Here is a 19,626-nt window from a genome sequence, read left to right on the forward strand (position 1 = left end):
CATTTTTATTCAGTTTTTCTTTTATGGGTTTGTGTGTGTCTGTGTGTGTTTAATCAGGTGAAATTATTAATATCAGGAGCTACAGTGGGTATATCATTAGTGATGTTGTTCAGTCAGTTTCAGTCGATTTCTAAAAGATGGATATTGTGTGCTAGCACAAAAGTTCATTTCCCAGCAGAATGCTTCTTGTACCTGGAACAAGTTTTATTCTCAGTATCAAACATGCTATGACTCACTTTAGCTTTTACTTATAGCATCTATAATGTGAGCATATGGTGCTCCTAAAGGCCCCGTGTGGGGTTTATCATGACCATTTATTTACTCATTAATATCTTCTGTAGGAAGGTAAAATACCTGATCGTCAGCAGTCTCTGCACAGCTGTTTCTGTCCTGTTAGCAAACATGTTTGGATAGTTCTGTCTACTCATTAGTGGTTAATTTCACAGGCATGGAAAATTCCCTTTGTCACCTATTTTTATCTCCTTGCTTTAAAGGTTTGGTTCTATAAAAAACAACGACGCTTTTTGCCGTATCAGTAGCTCTGCAGCGTCAGACAGTGTGACTAATACACCCTGTGGCTTGAATTTTTTTCTCTCCCCATTTCGCATCTATAACCTCGAGCACAACAAGCCTCCCAGACCTGACTCCAGTCGTCTATTTGTAATTGTCAAGTGGTTTTCATCGCCACCATCATTAGTAAATTTTCCGGCCTGAACGCGTTTCAGACTGCAAACACACGCTGACATGTACGATTTATCACTAGGAAAGTATAATTGTGTTTTAACTTTAGGCTCTTTGTGAGGAGTGTCAGGAAAACCATCGAGATCACCAGTGGAATTACTACTTCCTGTCCCTGTAGTAAAAGAAACCTGCAATTACTCTGTTAAAAAAGAAACTGGAGTTTTCTGGTATGTTGTTTATAGCAACTTGGCTATGAGGGTTTTATAGGTTCACATAAGTAGCTTCATTTAAATAAGAGTCTGTCAGTAGCTGGGTTATTCTCTGTGTAGGGAAATGTTGATAATAATTGAATTTATGTGGTTAGCAGGATTCAGAAAAGCAGGTCTATGCAGTACTGTTAACACTTATAGTTCACACAGTGCTTTGCTGTCACAGTTGGTAATTTAAAGTACTGATTAAATTCCCACAAAAGGAGCAAAAGAAAAAAAAAAGTCCTGAAAGCTTTTAGCACAGAGTCAGGTAGGGCAGAAAGTGACACGTTTGATTTCAGCACTTTCTCTAAAATGCTGATTAAGAGAGAAAAGCCAAAAGTGCAGAAAGCCATTTGTTTCTGTCAGACGGCTCCTTTGCATTAAAAAAGTATTGAGATTTATTTCAGTGAGGCTGCACTTCTTTATGCCTCCCCCCTCGCACGGCTCCATCTCCGCACCTGTCAACAATTTTTCAGCTCATTTCATTCTCCCCGTCTTCAGTCTTCTGCTCGCTGCGCTCTGTTTAATCTTTTTCTCATTTGTTTAGAACTCTTTGCTTTAGACTTCATGTGCTTTGGATCAGAACTTAAAAATAATGCAGTGTTTTTGGCACCAAATCAAACTCAACCACAGCGAAACCATTTCTCTAACTCGTGCGCAAAACTGCAGACGAGTTGGTCGTCTTGTTTGAATTCTGTGTGTGTGCTGAGGGAACGTCCTCCAGTCCAAGCTGTATAATTTGTCTGTGTCATGGAGGCTGGGATCTGTTTTCTTTTTTCTCCTAAGAGGAAGACTGTTGAGACACGAGCGCTGCTTGATATGGCTTCTCCTTCTCTCTTTCTGCCCAGAATGAAGTATATATGGACTGGCCACATGTGTGCGGTCGCAGCCTACGGTGTCTGTGGGACCGAGCTGTGGACTGTGCTTCTCAGCGCTCTCCGATGCAACACGAAACTTCTGGTACGAGCTCACATTTTCACTTCTGGCTCCAAATAGTGCTGCAGGGAGGATGGGTGGTAGGATCTTTGTTTACGATAATCTCCAAAAATTCCACTACTTTATGTCCTCTGAAGCATAAATACAGTCATCAAAGCTAGAATTCAAATATTAAAAAACCTAATCTGCAATTGCTTCACCATCCAGGCTAGTCAGGGTTGAGTAATCTCAGATCTTGTTCCATTTAGATGGGAGAAATTATTCATTTGTGAACTAAAGACAACATAAAATATAAAAAGGATAACTATATTTATCCCAAATGTTGGGAAATTCCAGCGTTACAGTGACTAAAACTGTAAATGCACTTTGCAATTAAATGGCCCGATTTTGCTTGCCGCTGAGTTGAGGAAGAGGTGAATTTCTACCAATCAGATCGTGTTTATTCAAATGCTCCACTGTTGCCACTGACCAATTAAAACACATTATGCTAATGTCCCATGGGAGCGAGGTATTTGCTTGCGCATGAGGAGATATTGTGTGTGGATACAGTTGCTAACAGGCTCTTCAGGCTCGTCTTGTGAGCGGCTGCCAAACATCCAGGATCTGACCAGCTCGTTCTTCCCAAATCGAACACATTCACTGCATTTACTGCACTGATCAGTAGCTTTTCTCTCGTCTGTGTCACATTAAGAGTGATTGCAGTCCCACGTTGATCCCACGGTGCCGTTTAGGTGTCGCTACCTGTAAATGTGACTTCCAATGGTTGCTGATGTGGCTCAGAGTCTGTTAGATGTTTAACTGGTTGCTAACCTGTTTGATGTAGTAACTTTACATACACACTGCGTGGCTGATGACATGTTCTTGACCTGCTAGATGAAAGTGCACATGCTCTGAGCGCTACGTTATATCGCGCTTCCACAGATGAGTAAAGAGCTGTTTTAGCTATTACCCAGTGCCAAAGGTCGTCTGTAACCACAGTGCTGTGCTGCTGGCCACTGGATAAGCACACTAGAGCACAGCCAGTTCAAATTCTCTTCATCAGAGTAGTTTCGAGCAAGCAGGGGAAAAAAAGACGACGGATTAGATCGTTTCTGGCCGGGGGATTGGACTGAACAGCTTTCCAGTCACTGAGCGACTTCTAACTGTCGTTTAAGAAAAATTTGAAGTGTGTACTTTGTTCTCAAACATGTCTCTGAACGTACTGAGGTTTGATTCCCAGTTCTAGTAACACTGCACATTATGCCTGTCACCACCCTCCAGTGTGACTGACATTGATCTCGTTTAAAGCTCACTGCGAGGCGCTCTTGAAAGATTTTTCTATCTTTTATGATTTCCTGTATTGATGTGACGGTGAACCATTATGCTGCTGAATCCACAGCCTGCACTCTGAGCGTGTGCCGGCATTGCCAGTGAGGCCACTAGGTGTCAGTGTGGTCACAACAGGACGGCAGCAGGAATCAGATAAACGATGGTCGGGAACAAAGCTGCTCTATCTGTCTGTTATCTCACTCCGTGCTCATTCTTGGTATATCTCTGTGTGGCTCTTTACTTTCCTCTGCTTCTGATACAATTATTTTCCTTCATTTCATTAAAGTTGTTTTCTTTCTGTCATTTTGCAGTTGAGGCTTGTCAGATATGTCGTTCCTGTTGTGATGATCGGTTTCCTGTATTACAAGGTAGGCCATTTTCTTGGTGGTTTGTGCTCATACCTTTTATTGGAGTTTTACTTCTGGAACCACATGGAACGATCTGAGGGAAAGAAAATGGGCTAAATGGAAGTTACGGAAGAAAATGATGAAAAGCAATTGGAGCCTAACAGGATACTAAAACGATTGCTTCCCCTTTATTTATTTTACTGTTGGAGGAATCTAAATAGCTGTCGTATTCCCTGTTATGTTCAGTGAAGCAATAAGATGTTATCAAAGATATATCAGTGGGTTTGATACTCTGCTTATGGCTTCATAAACCGAATTTTCCATCACTTGTCTTTGTCTTTTTTCCCTTTAGTTCTGGCCTAAGCTGATGGAGGAGTTATCAGAACTGAGGGAGTTTTATGATCCAGACACCGTGGAGCTCATGACCTGGATTAGGTAGGCGCATACACCGGCGTTCACAAATCCAGAGCGCACATCATATTGAAGCAAATTTGATTCGCTTGTTCCTGCAGATCGAGTTTCACTGTGCCTCGTGTCCTTGATTAGTCCGCGTGTGAGCGTGTCCGTGTGCGTGCATGCGTGTGTCTCGGCGCTTGTTTGTCGGAGAGTCTGTCTGATGAGTGATGAGAGCTGATGGATATCCATGAATAAGACATGGGAGTGCTGGAAAGGACCCAGCTGTTGGCAGAGCTCTAACCCACCTCAGGGTCTCTGTTGCTGGGCTTCCGATCAAGAGCATCACCCTGATGGGATCAGAGATGGAGCTGTGATTTGGAAATGCTCCGAACTGTCGCTGATGCTGCTGTGTGTTTGCACATCTGTGCGCGCCTGTCATTTTCTGGTCGTCATGTTGGATGCACAGCGCTGGATTGGCCGCCCGTAGTGCATATCCTACATCTGTGCAACTATAACATCTGGCCAAAAACACAACTCTCAGCTCTCTGCTTAGTGCCTGTTAAATTTCTCATTTATGTTCCACTTACACCAGCACAGACAAGTTGGTTTAACTGGGATTGTTGGCAAGGTCAGTAGTTATCAGCTGGGTTTGCAGCTCTCTCGCAGACCTGAGGCTGAACGCTGGTCAGACGCTGCGCAGTGCTGCTGGACTCGTTAGGCATTCAAATTAAGAAGCGAGAGATAATGAAACATTACGGCTGAGTGTCAGGAATGAAGTGGGATGCAGTAGTGGTGCAAACTGAAGCTGATCGTGTGCTTGGTCATTAAGATTTTCATCCTTATCGCTGATATTGTAACATAACAAGAACGATATGCTAACTTATGTATTTTAAATCTCCGTTCTAGAATAAATTAGAAAAAGTGACTTATGGTTTTTCCAGAGGGGCTGCTAATAGAAATATTATGACACCAAAGCACCTTTTTCCTAAAACTTGAGTGTTTTCTTTTGTTCGTCACGTCAGGGCTGTGGGTGTGTTTGTAGGCATGCTGAAGGAAAACTGCAAGAACCACATTTACAGCTGTTTTTAAGCCTTCGGTTTTCTGTAATTTTGCCTTCCTGTCGGCCATTGTGAGAGCGCGCAGGGCTTAGTCAGTATTCCCACTTTACATTTTTGCATTTTACATTTTTTTTTTTACAACACTTCCACACATCTGCTGCTCTAAGCAGTCCAATTAAAAGTGTTAATGTCTTTGAATTCTGTTCATTCTTTAATTTTATGTGCAGGTATATTGGTAGTCTTGTATGGATTCACGGTTGAGTTTGCACGATTTGCAGACTGTGTTCCTCCGTTTAAGTTAACAGCGTCTTTAAAGGTCGTTAATTTAGGATTAACCAGCTCTTGGTTAGCTATAGCTGATTTGTTGTTAGCTAGTCGATTTGATTTGCTGAGAATACGAGTTTGTGGAGGGAAAAGGCAAGTTACAGGACACATTGTCTGCACGATTGTGATCTCTTTTGGCAGAGAGAAGGGGAACTTGACACTTTTTGTGTTTTTACATTCCTGCTGTCACCAGTGGCCACAAACTAGCCTCCAAAGAGTTTTTGGGTCACCCTGATAGTAGCCCTGCTCCTCCATATCGAAACGCAAGACTCCTCGCTGAGGTGTTTCAGCTTTTCTAACTGGAAGGAGACCTCAAGGCAGCTCCATGACACACTACAGACACTTCAGCTGCTTAGGGAATGCCTCATAGAAGAGCTAGAGGCCTGGAAGTCTGGGAATCTCTGCTTGGGCTTCTGCCACTCAGCGAGAGTAATAAAACATGGATGGAGATGATTAAATAGTTTCACCTAAGACCAATAGTGTACATTTTATTGTCCTGCTTGGGCTACTACTGAAAATTTAAACCCAAACTGTTTCTCTTTTGACTTCAACATGGAAATACACACGATAAATCTGCTTTTAACTGTTTTGTTTTTTGCAGGGGAACGGTCTCAGACCCCCTCACACAAAACTTGGATGCTGCAAAATCTTCTTTACAAGCTCTGTGAGGAAAAATGATAGTTTTTGTCCACTCAGATAATCCCGTTGCCATCCAAACACGCCAGCCTATCCTCAATACATTAAAACCAGTTTAGAATGACTTAACATAGGTTTTCCCTGTAGTTCACTTATAGACTCAGTGAATGATAATTTAAGGCTTCTTATTTCCATCCTATCATCTTCAGCGCGATGACACCGAGTGGACCAGATGTGATTTCTAAGAAATGGACAATTTTGGTATAATCCTATTAAACACTTAGTGGAATGGCACAGGGAGAACGAGAGAGATATGGATAGTGAGACAGCAGAGGAGAGGTTTGGATTTTGAATGTATTTGTGTGTGTGACATGGGTTCCCTTCCCTCCGGAGCTAATCCCATTAGGCGGTGAGGATTAGGGGCTGCCTAGAGTTACCTTGGTTGGGGCTGAGAGCAGGGCGGAGTGCTAAGCTTCTTGCTGCGCTAATTACATTCCAGATGAAAGTGTTAAGATGGGGAAGGAGGTTCATGTTACGCTGTATTCTCTAGGTGACTGAGGCCGAGGCTATTTCGTTTTATATGCAAGAAGCAGATATTCAGACTGCGGCACAGTAAAGGGTAGGACGAGCGTACGTGCAGCGTACGGAGGAAAGTATATTTCGTGAACAGCTTGCGTGCGTGCGTAAGCTATCGCAGATTCGTTGTGATGATTGTAGCTGCATTTGTTTGACTTTGGTTGATCTAAAATGAAGAGTTTGTCAAAGGATACAAGGTCTGAGAAAGCCTTTATCTTTACAATCTCTCGAGCCAGAATTAGGATTAGATTAGGGAAAGGATAAAGATGTTTGTTTGATAACGATGGCTTCAGAGATGAGATTAGGATTATTAGATCAGAGATAAGAGGGCCCTCGTCAGGGCTAATGACGCATGCTTGAGGCCCTCATTAGTATAGAAGTGTGTGAGTTAAGACAGGCTGATGAGGAGATTATCATAATTCCCAAGACTCTCTTTCATGACCCGTGACTTTATGAGTTTGAAGAACTAAGGCGCAGCCATAATTCACAAGTTTGCACTTGATAACAGAGTTGGCTCCACAGCTCCGCTGTAGGCTGATACTGTGTTCTAAATGGGCAGTCGATAAATCAATAGCACTGCCTGGTTGTTCAACTGCCTCCAACTTTGAGTTATAGTTGAGAGTGAGCAGTTTTTAAAGTCACAAACATCACCTCCATCTAGCCGGTGTGCTCTCTCTCCGCTTCCTCCTGAATCCGGTGCAACTTTGCTTTTCTCAGATTCATGTTTCCACGCTGGTTTTTGCAAAAGCAGTACAGTCTCAGTCAAAGGAGGTTACTGAAAAAATGAAGGGAAAATTCGAGGTAGTTTTGCTGCTCTGCATGAAGTATTCAAGGCAGTGCAAATGTTAACGTGCAGCAGAGAGAGGAGCAGCGGAAAGCCAGACATGTTTAATACAGCTGATTCTAGGCCCCTCAGTCCATTCTCACTGCTGTCACTGCACCGTCGCTCCAACAGGGAACAAAGTTCACCTCGCATTTCGCAGCACAGATGAGTCAGAAGTGGGATCTATTACATTTTGAATGAGGTTATTTGTTGGACTTGGATTTTGATCTCAGTGTCACGACTCTGATTTAGTGATTTCTATATTTTTGCGTCATACAATTTCCCTCCCTCTTATTTTTCTCCTGACACACACCGCTCACCGTGCATATTCCACCGCATAGAGAGGCCGAGTGATAATGCCAGCCTCCTGTGAATCGGCTTCTGGATTGTGGTGGATTGGTGTTTTGATCCCCAGCTGCTCTGCATGCTGGGGATCACCACCAGTAGCAGCTTTGCATTGCAGCTCTGTGTGTGCACGTGTGTGTGTGTGTGCGCATGTGAATGACTGAATAAGAAATGCATTTTAAAGAGCTGTGTAGAACAGCTAAGGTTAAAAGTGCAGACAAATTGCATTTTAACTTTTCTTCAGATCACACAGCAAATCATTGATTTCCATATTTTACTTCCTGAATGTCCGCTCTCAGTACATCCAGAAATTTCCTCCTCGGCCTTTCTCTTTTCCTGGCAGCTCCGTCGTCATTATCCTGCTCACAGGACACAGGAGGAGCTGACTGCTCTTTCACATAAACCAATTCAATCTGGCCTCTCTTGCCTGGTCTCTGAGCTGTCCCTCTGATATACTCTCTGCTATTCCTGTCCATCCTTCTCGCTCCTGGCACAAATCTCACGAGCTTTAATTCAAACCATTTACCATTTAATATGCTTTTATTTTGAAAGCTACCTTGCTTTCCCCCCCATCCCCCTCCAGCTCACCCCCGCCCTTCGGGTGTAAGATATACAGGCTGTTTTCGAGAATTATGAAGGCTGCAGTGGAAATTATTAATGAGAGCTTTGACAGCAGTTTTGCTGCAAATTCAGGAGGCTCATCTAGCTACTCAGCATGGAGACCCATTTAGTGAAGGAAAACGACTCCACTGGAAAAGTCAGCATAAACCCTGATGTGTTTATACAGCAAGTCCACACGCTTAAACAGGAAAACACATTGTGTCTCAGTTTCTTCTTAAAGACCATTACAACCACTCCCAAAGTAACCAGTAAGCATGTTTTTATTTGATTTTATTTATTCATATTTGTACATGTGCAATATTAACATCAGTGTTTGCCATTTGATGCACTGTGCCAGAGTTAGCTTAAAGCTAATTTACATCTACAGTCCCTCAGCAGGTTGGATGTGAAAAATGTCACATAAAAGATTCTCACATCCATAAAAAAAGAAAGATTACAAGTCTTTCAGCAAATATTTTAATAAAGCTGGTGAAAGCGCTGCAGTACCTAATGGTATCAGGCAGGACTTCAACTTCCATTGAGTTCAAGCTTTCGCAGAGAGTGCTGATCGCCCAAAAGCAGAATGACAAAACGCTACAGTACGGTCTTTAGTTGACGATATGCTTGTAGATTGTAAAGATTCTCATGGGCAAAAGCTAATAAAATGAAGCGGCAGTGGAGGAGCTGCCAGACCGTTTAAAATCTTAAACAAGTCAAAAAAGACAAGTCAAAAAATATTAAAGCATACATCACTACATTATTTTTTCATGACCGAATGTGAACAGGCATACATTTGATCCCAAATCTGTAAATGGTTGGAAAAGAAAATATTTTTCTTTCACTTTACCATCATTTATTCTTCAGCATAAGTGAAAATAGAAGCTTTTCTCTGCCTCAGAATTCCTCCAATTTTTTTTTTATTTAATCTACTTTCATGTCTGAGCAGAGAGAGACGCATTCAGTGAGAACCAAACATTCTGCATGTCAGGAATTTCTACCTACTCAATACAACTGATGCAGCGCAGCGCTGATTCACACTGACGCGTCGGTTAATTAGCTCTGCCAATAAAAACTGACACAACAAAACGAAGTGATTATATTACAAAATATTAAAGTCAAACAGAAATGCATATACACACATACATGCACTGATCAGGCATAGAATCACTGACAGGTGGTGAATAACGCTGATTATCTCCTCATCATGGCACCTGTTAGTGGGTGGGTGAACATTTTGCCTGATGAATGCATCAGAACATGTCCACAACTCCAGCTCTTGTGGGGCATTCCCAGTCTGCACTGGTCAGTATCAATCAAAGGTTGTCCAACGAGGGAACAGTGGTGAAGCAGCGACAGAGTCCTGGGTGGCCGAGGCTCGCTGATGCATGTGCGGCGCGAAAAGTGGCTCGTGAGGTCCGATCCAACGCACGAGCTAATAAGAACCAATCAAGGTGCCCATGCTGACCCTTGTCTGCTGCCGAAATGTTACTTTGACACCTACCTAAGCACTGTTGCAAACCACGTACACCCTTTCATGAAAACGGTATTCCCCGATGGCTGTGGCCTCTTTCAGCAGGTTAAAGCATCCTGCCACAAAGCATAAGTGGTTCAGGAATGGTTTGAAGAGCACAACAACGAGTTTGAGGTGTTGACATGGTCTCCATATTCCTCAGATATCGATCCAATTAATAATCTGTGGAACAAACACGTCTGATCCATGTAGGCCCCCAACTTACAGGATCTGTTGCTAAAATTTGGAGATACCACAAAACACCTTTAAGAGTCTAGTGCAGTCCGCGCCTCGATGGGATGGGCAAAAGGGGATGAATACAATATTAATCAGGAGGGCATAATGCTGGGTCTGATCAGCGTACATGTCTTTGGATTGAGCTTGGTCACACTGGGATCACTGGTTCTGGGTGGGTTTTGCTTGTCATCCCTGTGTCTGCATTGATTATCCCTGGGCACGAGGGTGTACCTCGTCCTCTGCCAGCTGGGATAGACGATTAAGAAAATGGATACATAGATGCACTGCAACAAGATGTTATTCATTGAAGTAGTTTTAATGTTGCTAAGATATCATCTCACTTAAACTCTGGTGGCATGTATCCATCTTTCAAGGTCTTGAGATATTTGTCCCTGAGATTTTTGCCCCGTTTAACACAAATGAGGTGAATGTGAGCCCTGCAGAATAAATTCCAGTCTTAAGAAAACACTTCAGACAATTCAGCTTTGACATCTCTTTCTACAAGTGGTGGAGAATACAGACGAGATGAATAATAATGTGGAGTTTGAGCTACAGAATTTCCTCCTTTTACCCTCACTAAGAGCTGCAGTCTGAATGTAGACTGGCTAATTTGTTTTCATAGGGATGAGGATTATCGCAATAATCCAATGTCAGTCATTTTTATCTTCAGCATTTAGTTAAAACCTGTACAGTCTCACTTATGAACGAAGCATGTTGAAGATGGAGCTGCCAGGATGAAGGAAAAGGGGAAGGTTCATGGATGTGGTGAAGGTGGACATGCAGGGGGTTGATGTGACAGAGGAGGATGCTGGGAGATTGGGGGGGGTCTGCTGTGGCAACCCTTACAGGGGTCATCTGAAAAAGAAGAAGAAGAGTTGCAATTGTTCATCCTGTCCAGACAAAAGCTAAGCTCCTAACTCTGACGGTCCCCAGATAATTCTTGTCCAGTCCTCGTGGGATTCTCTCTCCTTGTTTTGTGGATCTGTGTCATTGTGTTTGTCTAATTAAAACAAATTGCTTGATCCATGCTTAAGAAATATGTGCCACTACTCGTTTGTATATCAGTCTTTCAGCAACAATGTGTGTTTCTGCTCTGTCGGTGTGACTGTATCTTCACTATTCTTTAAATACTCTGCTTCCTCTTACTCTCATTCCCGCTCTTGCTCCCTTAATTGTCTTCCTGTCATCCTCCTCCTTGTCGTGCTTTAAATTGTCTAAATTAGAAGCATTTGGCTTCATCCTTAAATGGGGAAAGTGGTGTCTGTGATCTGTGCTTGTGTGTGTGCGTGTCTTCCTCTGCTTTCTAGCTAATCCAGAGGCAGTTTAGAGACAGAGTCAGAGCGACGTCCCTGATTGAACACTTCTCAATCAGAAGTGAGACCAGCAGAAAATCCATGGCCATCCTGGCATTTATATAAAAACACTTCGAGTCACGTCCTCTGTCTCACTATCACTCATCATCATCATCATCACTTCCACTCAGTAACTCTTTGTGTGCGGGCGGAGTGTCAGCTGCACTCTCTGCAGGTGGAACATAAGATTTATATAAAAGGCAAGAAAAATTTTTAGGAGTGTTTTGGAAGTTACCAAAGTAATCATCAGAAAAGCAGCTGCTCAGACCCTGCGTGCCCACAGAGGCGCTTTCAGTTCTGCTCAATGCTGAGACCACCGCTGAGGTTCAAAGCTGTGCTGGAAAAAAGTGCGAAGTTACCAAACGCCATGAATTTCCACCAATAATGCAGTGATGCGCAGTCGGTGTGATAAAACAGGCCGTCATCACCTCTTAAAATCTTCATGCAGTGTCGATGTTTGAGCCTACGGTCTTTAAAAATCTGGAGTCTAATCAAAATCATGTCATCAGACATTTGTAATTTAGGGATGTTTAAAAATTATTGTTCAGGTTTATGTCTTTACATTTTCTCTCCTCTTCTGGAAAACTGTAAAAAGAACGAATGCTCAGTGTAACAAAAAGCTGATCCGGTCAGACAAAAGTGGGTTGCGGCTGTGTTGCTGAGCTTTATGTTGAATTTGAATTGTTTGCAAAGAGGTCAAAGAGTGCTTTCAGTCCTTTGTGACTGCGGGTGATAAGTTAATCTGTTCTGAAGGCAAATGCTGGCATGACTCTTAAAAAGCCTTTGACAGTTCTCACAAATCTTTATACCAAAATCATAAAAGCACGAGCAGGTGAATTGGTTCAGATATGTTTTTCCAGACAAGGTCGAGACTTTTCTTGGTGTATTAATGTAGTTTTTTTTGCCCTCTCTTTTTTCATGACAGCAGCAAAACCACAGATATAATTCATAACATTAATAGAACTACTCTCCTGAGGTGCGCCTGCCCATTACTTACTCAGACCTTTTTGTTTTCGTGGTCTTTAGCTCCATCACTACGAATTTCTGAAAGAACTACTTTTAACAACTGGTAAATGTAAAACTGTAGAAAAGTAGCTCGATATCAATAGATTATGTCCAAACCTATTAACATGAAGCTATTTTTGGTCTGACTCAGTTTACAGTTAGGTCATGTGGTGTATGTTAATCCTGATTTTTGATTCATAGTTCATTGGATTGATTAAATATTCAACTTGAGATTTTAGGGGGCAGGAAACAAACAGGAAGTCAGCCCGTTGTCTCCACCAACTTAAAGCAAACTGACTCTTTAGAAGCCAAATCCTCAGCTAGCTGGTAACTTCTCTCTGGTGCTGGTGGGCAGGAAGAGTATAGCTGAGCGACAGCTCCCTGCTGTGGTGGTAAACAAGGCTGGTAAGAAGAAGCTAAAATGCTTGTCAAGCTGTTAGAAACTGCATTCGAGTGACAATCGAGATCATTATCTTCTTAATGGTGCTCTAGAATTTGAGCAACAGGTACTAATGAACACGCTCAAATACACGTTTAAGCACACAAAGAGAAAATAGAAGCAAGGCAGGATCTGTGCTTGGCCACAGTAGAGAGTCTCTTTCAGCCAAGAACATCATTATTTCATTTTTATAATGTCAAAGGGTTCCTGGCTGTTCCTTTCTGCCATTTACATAAAAGAATATAAACATCAAATTAAATGTAATCAACATGGAAGGAAAGAAAATGTTGGCTTAAAGGCAGCAAAGAAGCAAAATGGACAGAAAGGACAACGACGCGTTCCTGCTGAAGGTCAGGAGGCCAAAGCATCAACCCACACGTCCACCTTGGAACATGTTTGAATACCCTCCACTCCGCTCCGCCTACGAGACTCATGCATATGTGCACATCCACATGAGAAACAGTCAGCCGGTCATTACGGTGCTACACGCGTACAGTATATACTGTACAGAGAGCTTGCAGTGCGCACAGCGTTCTCAGCATTCTTCAGTTTTCTTTGGTGAATTCATTTCAGGAAAAGTTAAAGTCACAAATGTTGATGTTCTTTAGTCTTAAACATTTAATTGAAAGAACAAAAAAAGTAACCTTCAATCTGCACTTACTAAACATTAATGACGAGTTTTCTGCTGATCAGTTAAGTCAGAAACTGACATCTCTGATCTCCAAAGGTAACTCCAGACTTTTTAGATGCTTCTTTTCCATGGAAGCTTCAGGTCTGCAGGCCTCTTCAGATTTTCTTCAAGGACCATTTTCATTCTTATTTCAGCTCTGATGCCACCATTCATTAAATTTTATTAGATTCAGTTCAAGAAAAAAACCTTCACAAGCAGCTGCTCAAAGAAAGGTGCTTTTGGGTTTAAGGATTTGCACAACTAGTAAACTAGACTATTAAAATGTTTGAACCAGAAATATTGGTCTTTAAACCCAGGGACTGAACTAATGCATGAATGCTGTTAACTGTTGGGTCGCACATAACCACTCCACCACAGCAGTGAGCAACCACAGGCTGCGCAGGTGTGCAGGCTTTAACCTGCAGGGAAATGAGGCACTGCTAGCACTGCTAACTTTAGCCTCAACTGACATTGTGTTTGTGTTCATAAATGGCTCAAACGGCCACATATTTCGGTGAGATTTGTCAAAGAATATGATTTTCAGCTTTGAAATGCACATATGAAATTTGCACAGATAATGCAGATAATAATTATCTGTTCAATTTGGGAACTTCATACTTTTTACACTGTTTAATTCGTCTACTTTTCCTTATGTAAACGAGCAGTAAATTTGTCTCTTGGAACATCTCGAGCTCATATTTAGGACTCTTGCTGTGAGGTGACAGTGCTAACCACTTAACACAGATAATAAGCGCTGAGAGGTTTGTCTTACTTCTTATGGCTGCCGTCTGCCTAGTTTACCATAAAAGCCTAATTGGTGAAGTTCCACTGTAGTGGGTGTCGTTCCCTGGTCCTTCCATCTCTGCACTGAAACTTTTAAATGTCTTTCTGAGTGATACATGCACAGCGGTGTTGATCTGTCTGCCACAATAGCACTGCAGTCAATTTGATGTTTATCTGGAGAATTATTAATGCAACCAGGATGTACCTGACCACAGTTTGCAGGGGCACAGCAAAAGATTTGAATACACACACATTTTCATGCACGCACACAACAAACTAAGTTGTATTAACACGTTAACACGCCACAGCTTTACAAAGCTCGTCCTTGGCGATGTAGAGTTTTCCGTAGCACTGTAACTGCACATCATTTGGCATCTTTTTCTAATTTAATTCATCCGTCTCTGAAAGAAACTTTTAAATGCCATCAGTAGTATGTTCCAATTATTGCAGCAGCTCAAAAGGCAAAAAACCTGTGCAGTGAATCACAACAGGAGACCATAAAATAAAGTAAAATTCAATCAAACTTTTCTGATGACTCGATGTTTGTGTGGATAGCCTAAAAACTTTTTCCATCTCTCTGTTGCTTTAACTTCTAAACATATACTGTATTATATTAGCCTAGTCATGCAATATACTATGAAAATGTTTAGAATGGTGACTGATTTGTCGGTCTCGTTTCTCTGTGTTTGTCCACAGCACAAAGACACCCAAACAGGCAGTATTTGCTGGAAGCATGCAGCTCCTGGCGGGTATCAAGCTGTGCACAGGCAGAGTTCTCACCAACCACCCCCATTATGAAGATAAAGACCTGCGGGAGCGGACCAGACAGGTACTGTAGGCTGCAATAAAACGAAACTGCCCGAGGGGCTGCAAGATAACACGAACACAATAAATGGAAAATCTGAAGTAAATTGATGGTAATTACAGTGTCAGCTTCATAACACCGAGTCAGGTGGATTTGAATGCCAATTAGCTGCTTGGATTCGCTTTAAGAATAATCACAGCTGTAATATTTGTGTTTTGAAAGAGGTGTGAGATCTGACAAAGCTTTACGAGCCAGTGATATCTTTTAAAGCGGAATTCAGTTCACTTCAGTGGATATTCATCAGTTCACAACGGCAATTTTCTCAAAATGTCTTGTGTTGTAAAGATTCTACCTGGAGTCTTTGTTTTTATTCATTTTCACAATTAAACAGAATGGTCGAGAAAAAGAAAAACCCCACTTCTTCCACCTCACGCGATCAAGTCTGTTTCAGAGGCTAAATAACGGTGCGATTTCTCCCACCTTTTCTCTCCCACTTTTGTTTTGAAGTCTTATGCATATGTCAGCTCTTCCCAGTGTGTAGATTGTTAACACTTGTAATAACCAAGTTATTGTGTGGCGATGCTTCTAGAGCCAACGCTTAGTCATGGCTTTTTTGTTCGCTGCCAGTAGGACCTTTAAAAGATATTTGTCTGTGTGATGTAATTCATCTGGAAAGCGTCCAGGGTAAAGACATGTAAAGTTAGAAAATGCAGAAATGTGACCGTGATCTGCCGTCTTTTCTCCATCTTCTCTCCAGCACACCGGTTGAGTTCCAGTTAATTTAGATTTCAGTTTAAGAGTAACAAAGAAGTCCCTCCACGTCCAGTTATTACTTGTTACTTAGGTATCACAAAGGTATCACATGCTCTGTGTTATCCTTGTTCAAAGAAATGATAGTTGTTTTGTTTTTTAACCTTTGGGTCTTTCTGGAATTATATACATCAATAACTATCTGAATATTATCTGACAGTTCTTGTTCTTACAAATATAATCACAGATTTGTAAGTATCTGTGAAAGTCCCGCTCATATAGCGGAGTTTGTGTGTTAGTGCTGTTACTGTGTGGCTTCCCAGAGACATGGGTCACGTTAGTACACAAACGCTGTTTGTGCGAAACTGGTGAAATATTCACATCTCGCCCAATGTCAACGCACCTCGACCCTGAAATGGATACACAGTTAAGGAAATGGATGAGTGACAACTTTGGGTCATCTGTAATGGAATGTATAATAATAATGTATACTTTATTAATCCCTGTAGGGAAATTACTCTGCATTTAACCCATTCACTCAGTGAAGCAATGGACAGCCACCAATCAGTCGCTTGGGGAGCAGTGTGTACGGACAGTACCTTGCTCAGGGGTACCTCAGGATAGCCGTTCAGTGGATTCAAACCCCCGACCTTCCAATCAAGGGGTGACCACTCTACCTGCTGAGCTATCCCTACCCTTGTTCATTGAAATGGTGCACTAGGCTCATTGTGGGTAGGTAAGGGGAAAAAACGAGCAGTTGAAACTCAAGTTTAAAATTTATATGTACAATTAGAAAAACAGTTTTTTGTTTCTGTCATGGAACATAATACAAGGCTCTAGAGTGCGACCAATGTGGTCGCAAATACGACCAAATTTTTCAGTGGTGCGACTAAAAAAAAAAAAAAATTTGGTTGCACCTGTGCGACCAACTGTTCGGGTAGCGAAAAAAAAAAAAAAATCTGCAGCCTTCCCTGTGGTCAACAACAGACACACATTTTGCCCCTATCGTGGACTAAACCAATCAGAGATAGTAAGGGGCGGGACCTCTATGATTGGCCATGGTCCAGTTGAAAGTGCAGGTGGAAGTGGGAGGTGAGTAGCTTGAATAAAGCGATATCAATTCATTAAATCCTGAATCGACTTTTAAATATAACTGTGTTTTGCCAGAAACGCCAGATTCTCAGATTAAAGCTCACAAAACCATTTCAAAAACAACCAAACAGCAAATGAGAGCAGGTACACGGATTCCACACAAAGACGTAAACACAGACCCGACGCATCAGAATCAGCTTCGTCTTTCTCGGCTTTCTCACCCGACGGCCCGTAGACGAACACGCTGTCGGAGCTTAGCGGTTCTGATGCGTCCGGTCCGCGCTGTGTTTACGTCTTTTTGCGCTGATTCTGAGCTGCAGGTTTTGTCTCTCCAACCAAAATTCACCGAGCCAGCAGCAAAAGAAGCAGCAAACTGCGCTTCACATTTGATCAATGTCATCATGAATTTTACTGTTTTGCTTCCACGACTATTAAAATCACACTTTATGCACAGCTAGCTCTCTCTCTCTCTCTCTCTGTACTTCAAGAACAGTTTCCGTCTCCAATCTCTGTTTTCTGTATTATTCATTCGCTTATTACCCACCAGTCTACCGCTGTTTACAGCGCTGTGGCTGCTGTCTTTTTCTTTTTCTTTTTTTCACTTAAATGACTTCGGACAAGAAAGCCTGTTTTTTCTGTTGTTCAATACTGAAGAAATTTAAACTTTATATGCAGAACAATATTTTTAAGGTTATCTGCTATAAAAAGCCAGACCAGGAAAATCTCCTTCATGTTTTTCTGTGTTTTATTCTCAGTTACTTTCACACAAAGGCATCTGCTGTGATGTTCACAATTCTGATGAAGTCAGTACTGATAAATGATCAGAATTATAATATTTCTGACTGTCTGAGGCCAAGTTGAATCGAATCGGGACTTTGAAAACCGGAATCGAATGGATTATAGAAATCAGTGATGATACCCAGCCCTAGTGAGCCGCCTAGGCACGACAGACGTGGATGTAGCTGTAATAGGAAAAGAACTATTGCTAACTTTTCTGTTAAGGCCTGATCCTTCTGAAATTCATAGCCAGTGCTCTGACACGGTGTCATCAATCTTTGAATGCTGAAAAAGCACAGTGTATCCAGAAAAACACATTATATTATGTAAATTATTATAAAATTTGTGTGCGCCTAACTTTTTAAAGTTAGGCATACCGGTACGCCCATGGCAAAAAGTTAGTCTAGAGCCCTGTAATAGCTTTGTGTTGAGGGTAGGGCTGTGCGATATGACCGAAATCTCATATCCCGATATAAGAATTCTATCATCACGATAACGATATAAATCACAAAAATGTAAAAACAGGCGCTTGTCCGTCTGTAGTGTGGTTATATAAAATATAAGAGAAAGAGAGAACTTTAAGAAATGAATATAGCCACTACAGTGACCATCAAAACAATGAAAAAATATTGCCGTAAACAGCTTATTTTGCGACACCGCAAAACAAACGATAGCGTAAAATGAAACGATAGACGTTTTTATATCGTCATCCGATATATATATGGTTATATCGAACAGCCCTAGTTGCTGGGTAGAACCAACCTGCTCACACTCAGATGCTGGACTGCTTTCACATCAGTCAGGAAGGGCTGCTGTGCAGATGCATCTATTGCTTTGTAGTTCTCAGTGCACAAATGCTCAACTAACCCCAGTCAGTGTGGATTCCTTTTTTTCTTTGCTTCTTGTAAACGTGCGAAGTGAAACAATTTAATTCTATAATGAAAACCCATTACCCCTCCAGACCCCCCCCCCCCCCCCCCCTCTATTTTTTTTCTAGCATTTTTTTTGTCCCTCACTTTTTTGGGGGGTCCAAAATGGCATTAATACACCATTTGCGTGAATGTGTGCGTGAATGGGTGGATGACTGGATATGTAAAGCGCTTTGGGGTCCTTAGGGACTAGTAAAGCGCTATACAAATACAGGCCATTTACCATTTAAAGTTATTTTCAAACACTAGAAAAAATATTGAAAACCTCATTGTGTGCAACCTTCCTTATCTGCTTTTAAATCACGTCTTAAAACACGTCTATTTACCTTTCAGCACAGCAGGACTGCCTCTTAATATGCTTGTTATTAATTGTATTTAATTTTAAGATATTCTAATGTAATTTAAGCTGTTTTCTCTTTACTTTGTATTTGTAGCTCTTTGGCCAACATTGTAAAGTGCGTTATAAATAAAGATGCTATGCTATATATTTTTCAGTTTTGGTAATTTGCATTTTGAATTATGTTCTTTAAAAATCCAAAAAATGAACAGTGAAACTGGAAATGAAGTGAACTGAGATATTTTTGTGTTACCAGCCACAGTCCACAGTTAGACTAAAGCCACAGTAACTGAGTGCGAGTGTAGCTGCACACCATTTATTGCATTTTCCTTGTTTTGATTCAATTTTATTTAAGTAATATTTAACCTTTATACATTATTTTGGTGCCGCAGTCAGTGTCAGAATTTTCAGGCTATTTCCAGATCTTGTGGTTGCGTTTTTCCCGCCCTCCTCTACACAGTGAAATCTGTTTTGTACAACATCCCCACCCATCCATCTCACTCAGCTCTGTGCTAATGTCTTGCGTGAGAGACCAGGGAATTGTCTGAAGATGGGGGCCATTGACCTGCAGTGATTGTCTGAATGAATATGGGATCAGAAGATGCACTGAGTACATTGTGCATCCATTACAGTGGGATGAATGGTAACGTAGGAAAAAT

The 19,626-nt window shown here is 41.7% G+C and overlaps 1 protein-coding gene across 4 annotated transcripts in view; it reads left to right on the plus strand.

Moving 5' to 3' along the window:
- dpy19l3 (dpy-19 like C-mannosyltransferase 3) overlaps nucleotides 1–19,626 on the plus strand; it is an 81,917-nt gene that overhangs the window by 45,965 nt on the left and 16,326 nt on the right. For all 4 annotated transcript variants that reach the window (XM_085431620.1, XM_085431704.1, XM_085431538.1 and 1 more), the window contains 4 exons: nucleotides 1,781–1,892; nucleotides 3,488–3,544; nucleotides 3,876–3,958; nucleotides 14,974–15,106. In XM_085431620.1, coding sequence (XP_085287746.1) covers nucleotides 1,781–1,892; nucleotides 3,488–3,544; nucleotides 3,876–3,958; nucleotides 14,974–15,106 — 385 coding nt within the window. The remainder of the gene's footprint in view (nucleotides 1–1,780; nucleotides 1,893–3,487; nucleotides 3,545–3,875; nucleotides 3,959–14,973; nucleotides 15,107–19,626) is intronic.

The sequence above is a fragment of the Copadichromis virginalis genome, linkage group LG1 (assembly GCF_057382275.1).
Source record: "Copadichromis virginalis isolate Kocher_CV1m ecotype Utaka linkage group LG1, C_Virginalis_male_GT1.1, whole genome shotgun sequence".
In the NCBI taxonomy this organism is placed as follows: domain Eukaryota; kingdom Metazoa; phylum Chordata; class Actinopteri; order Cichliformes; family Cichlidae; genus Copadichromis; species Copadichromis virginalis.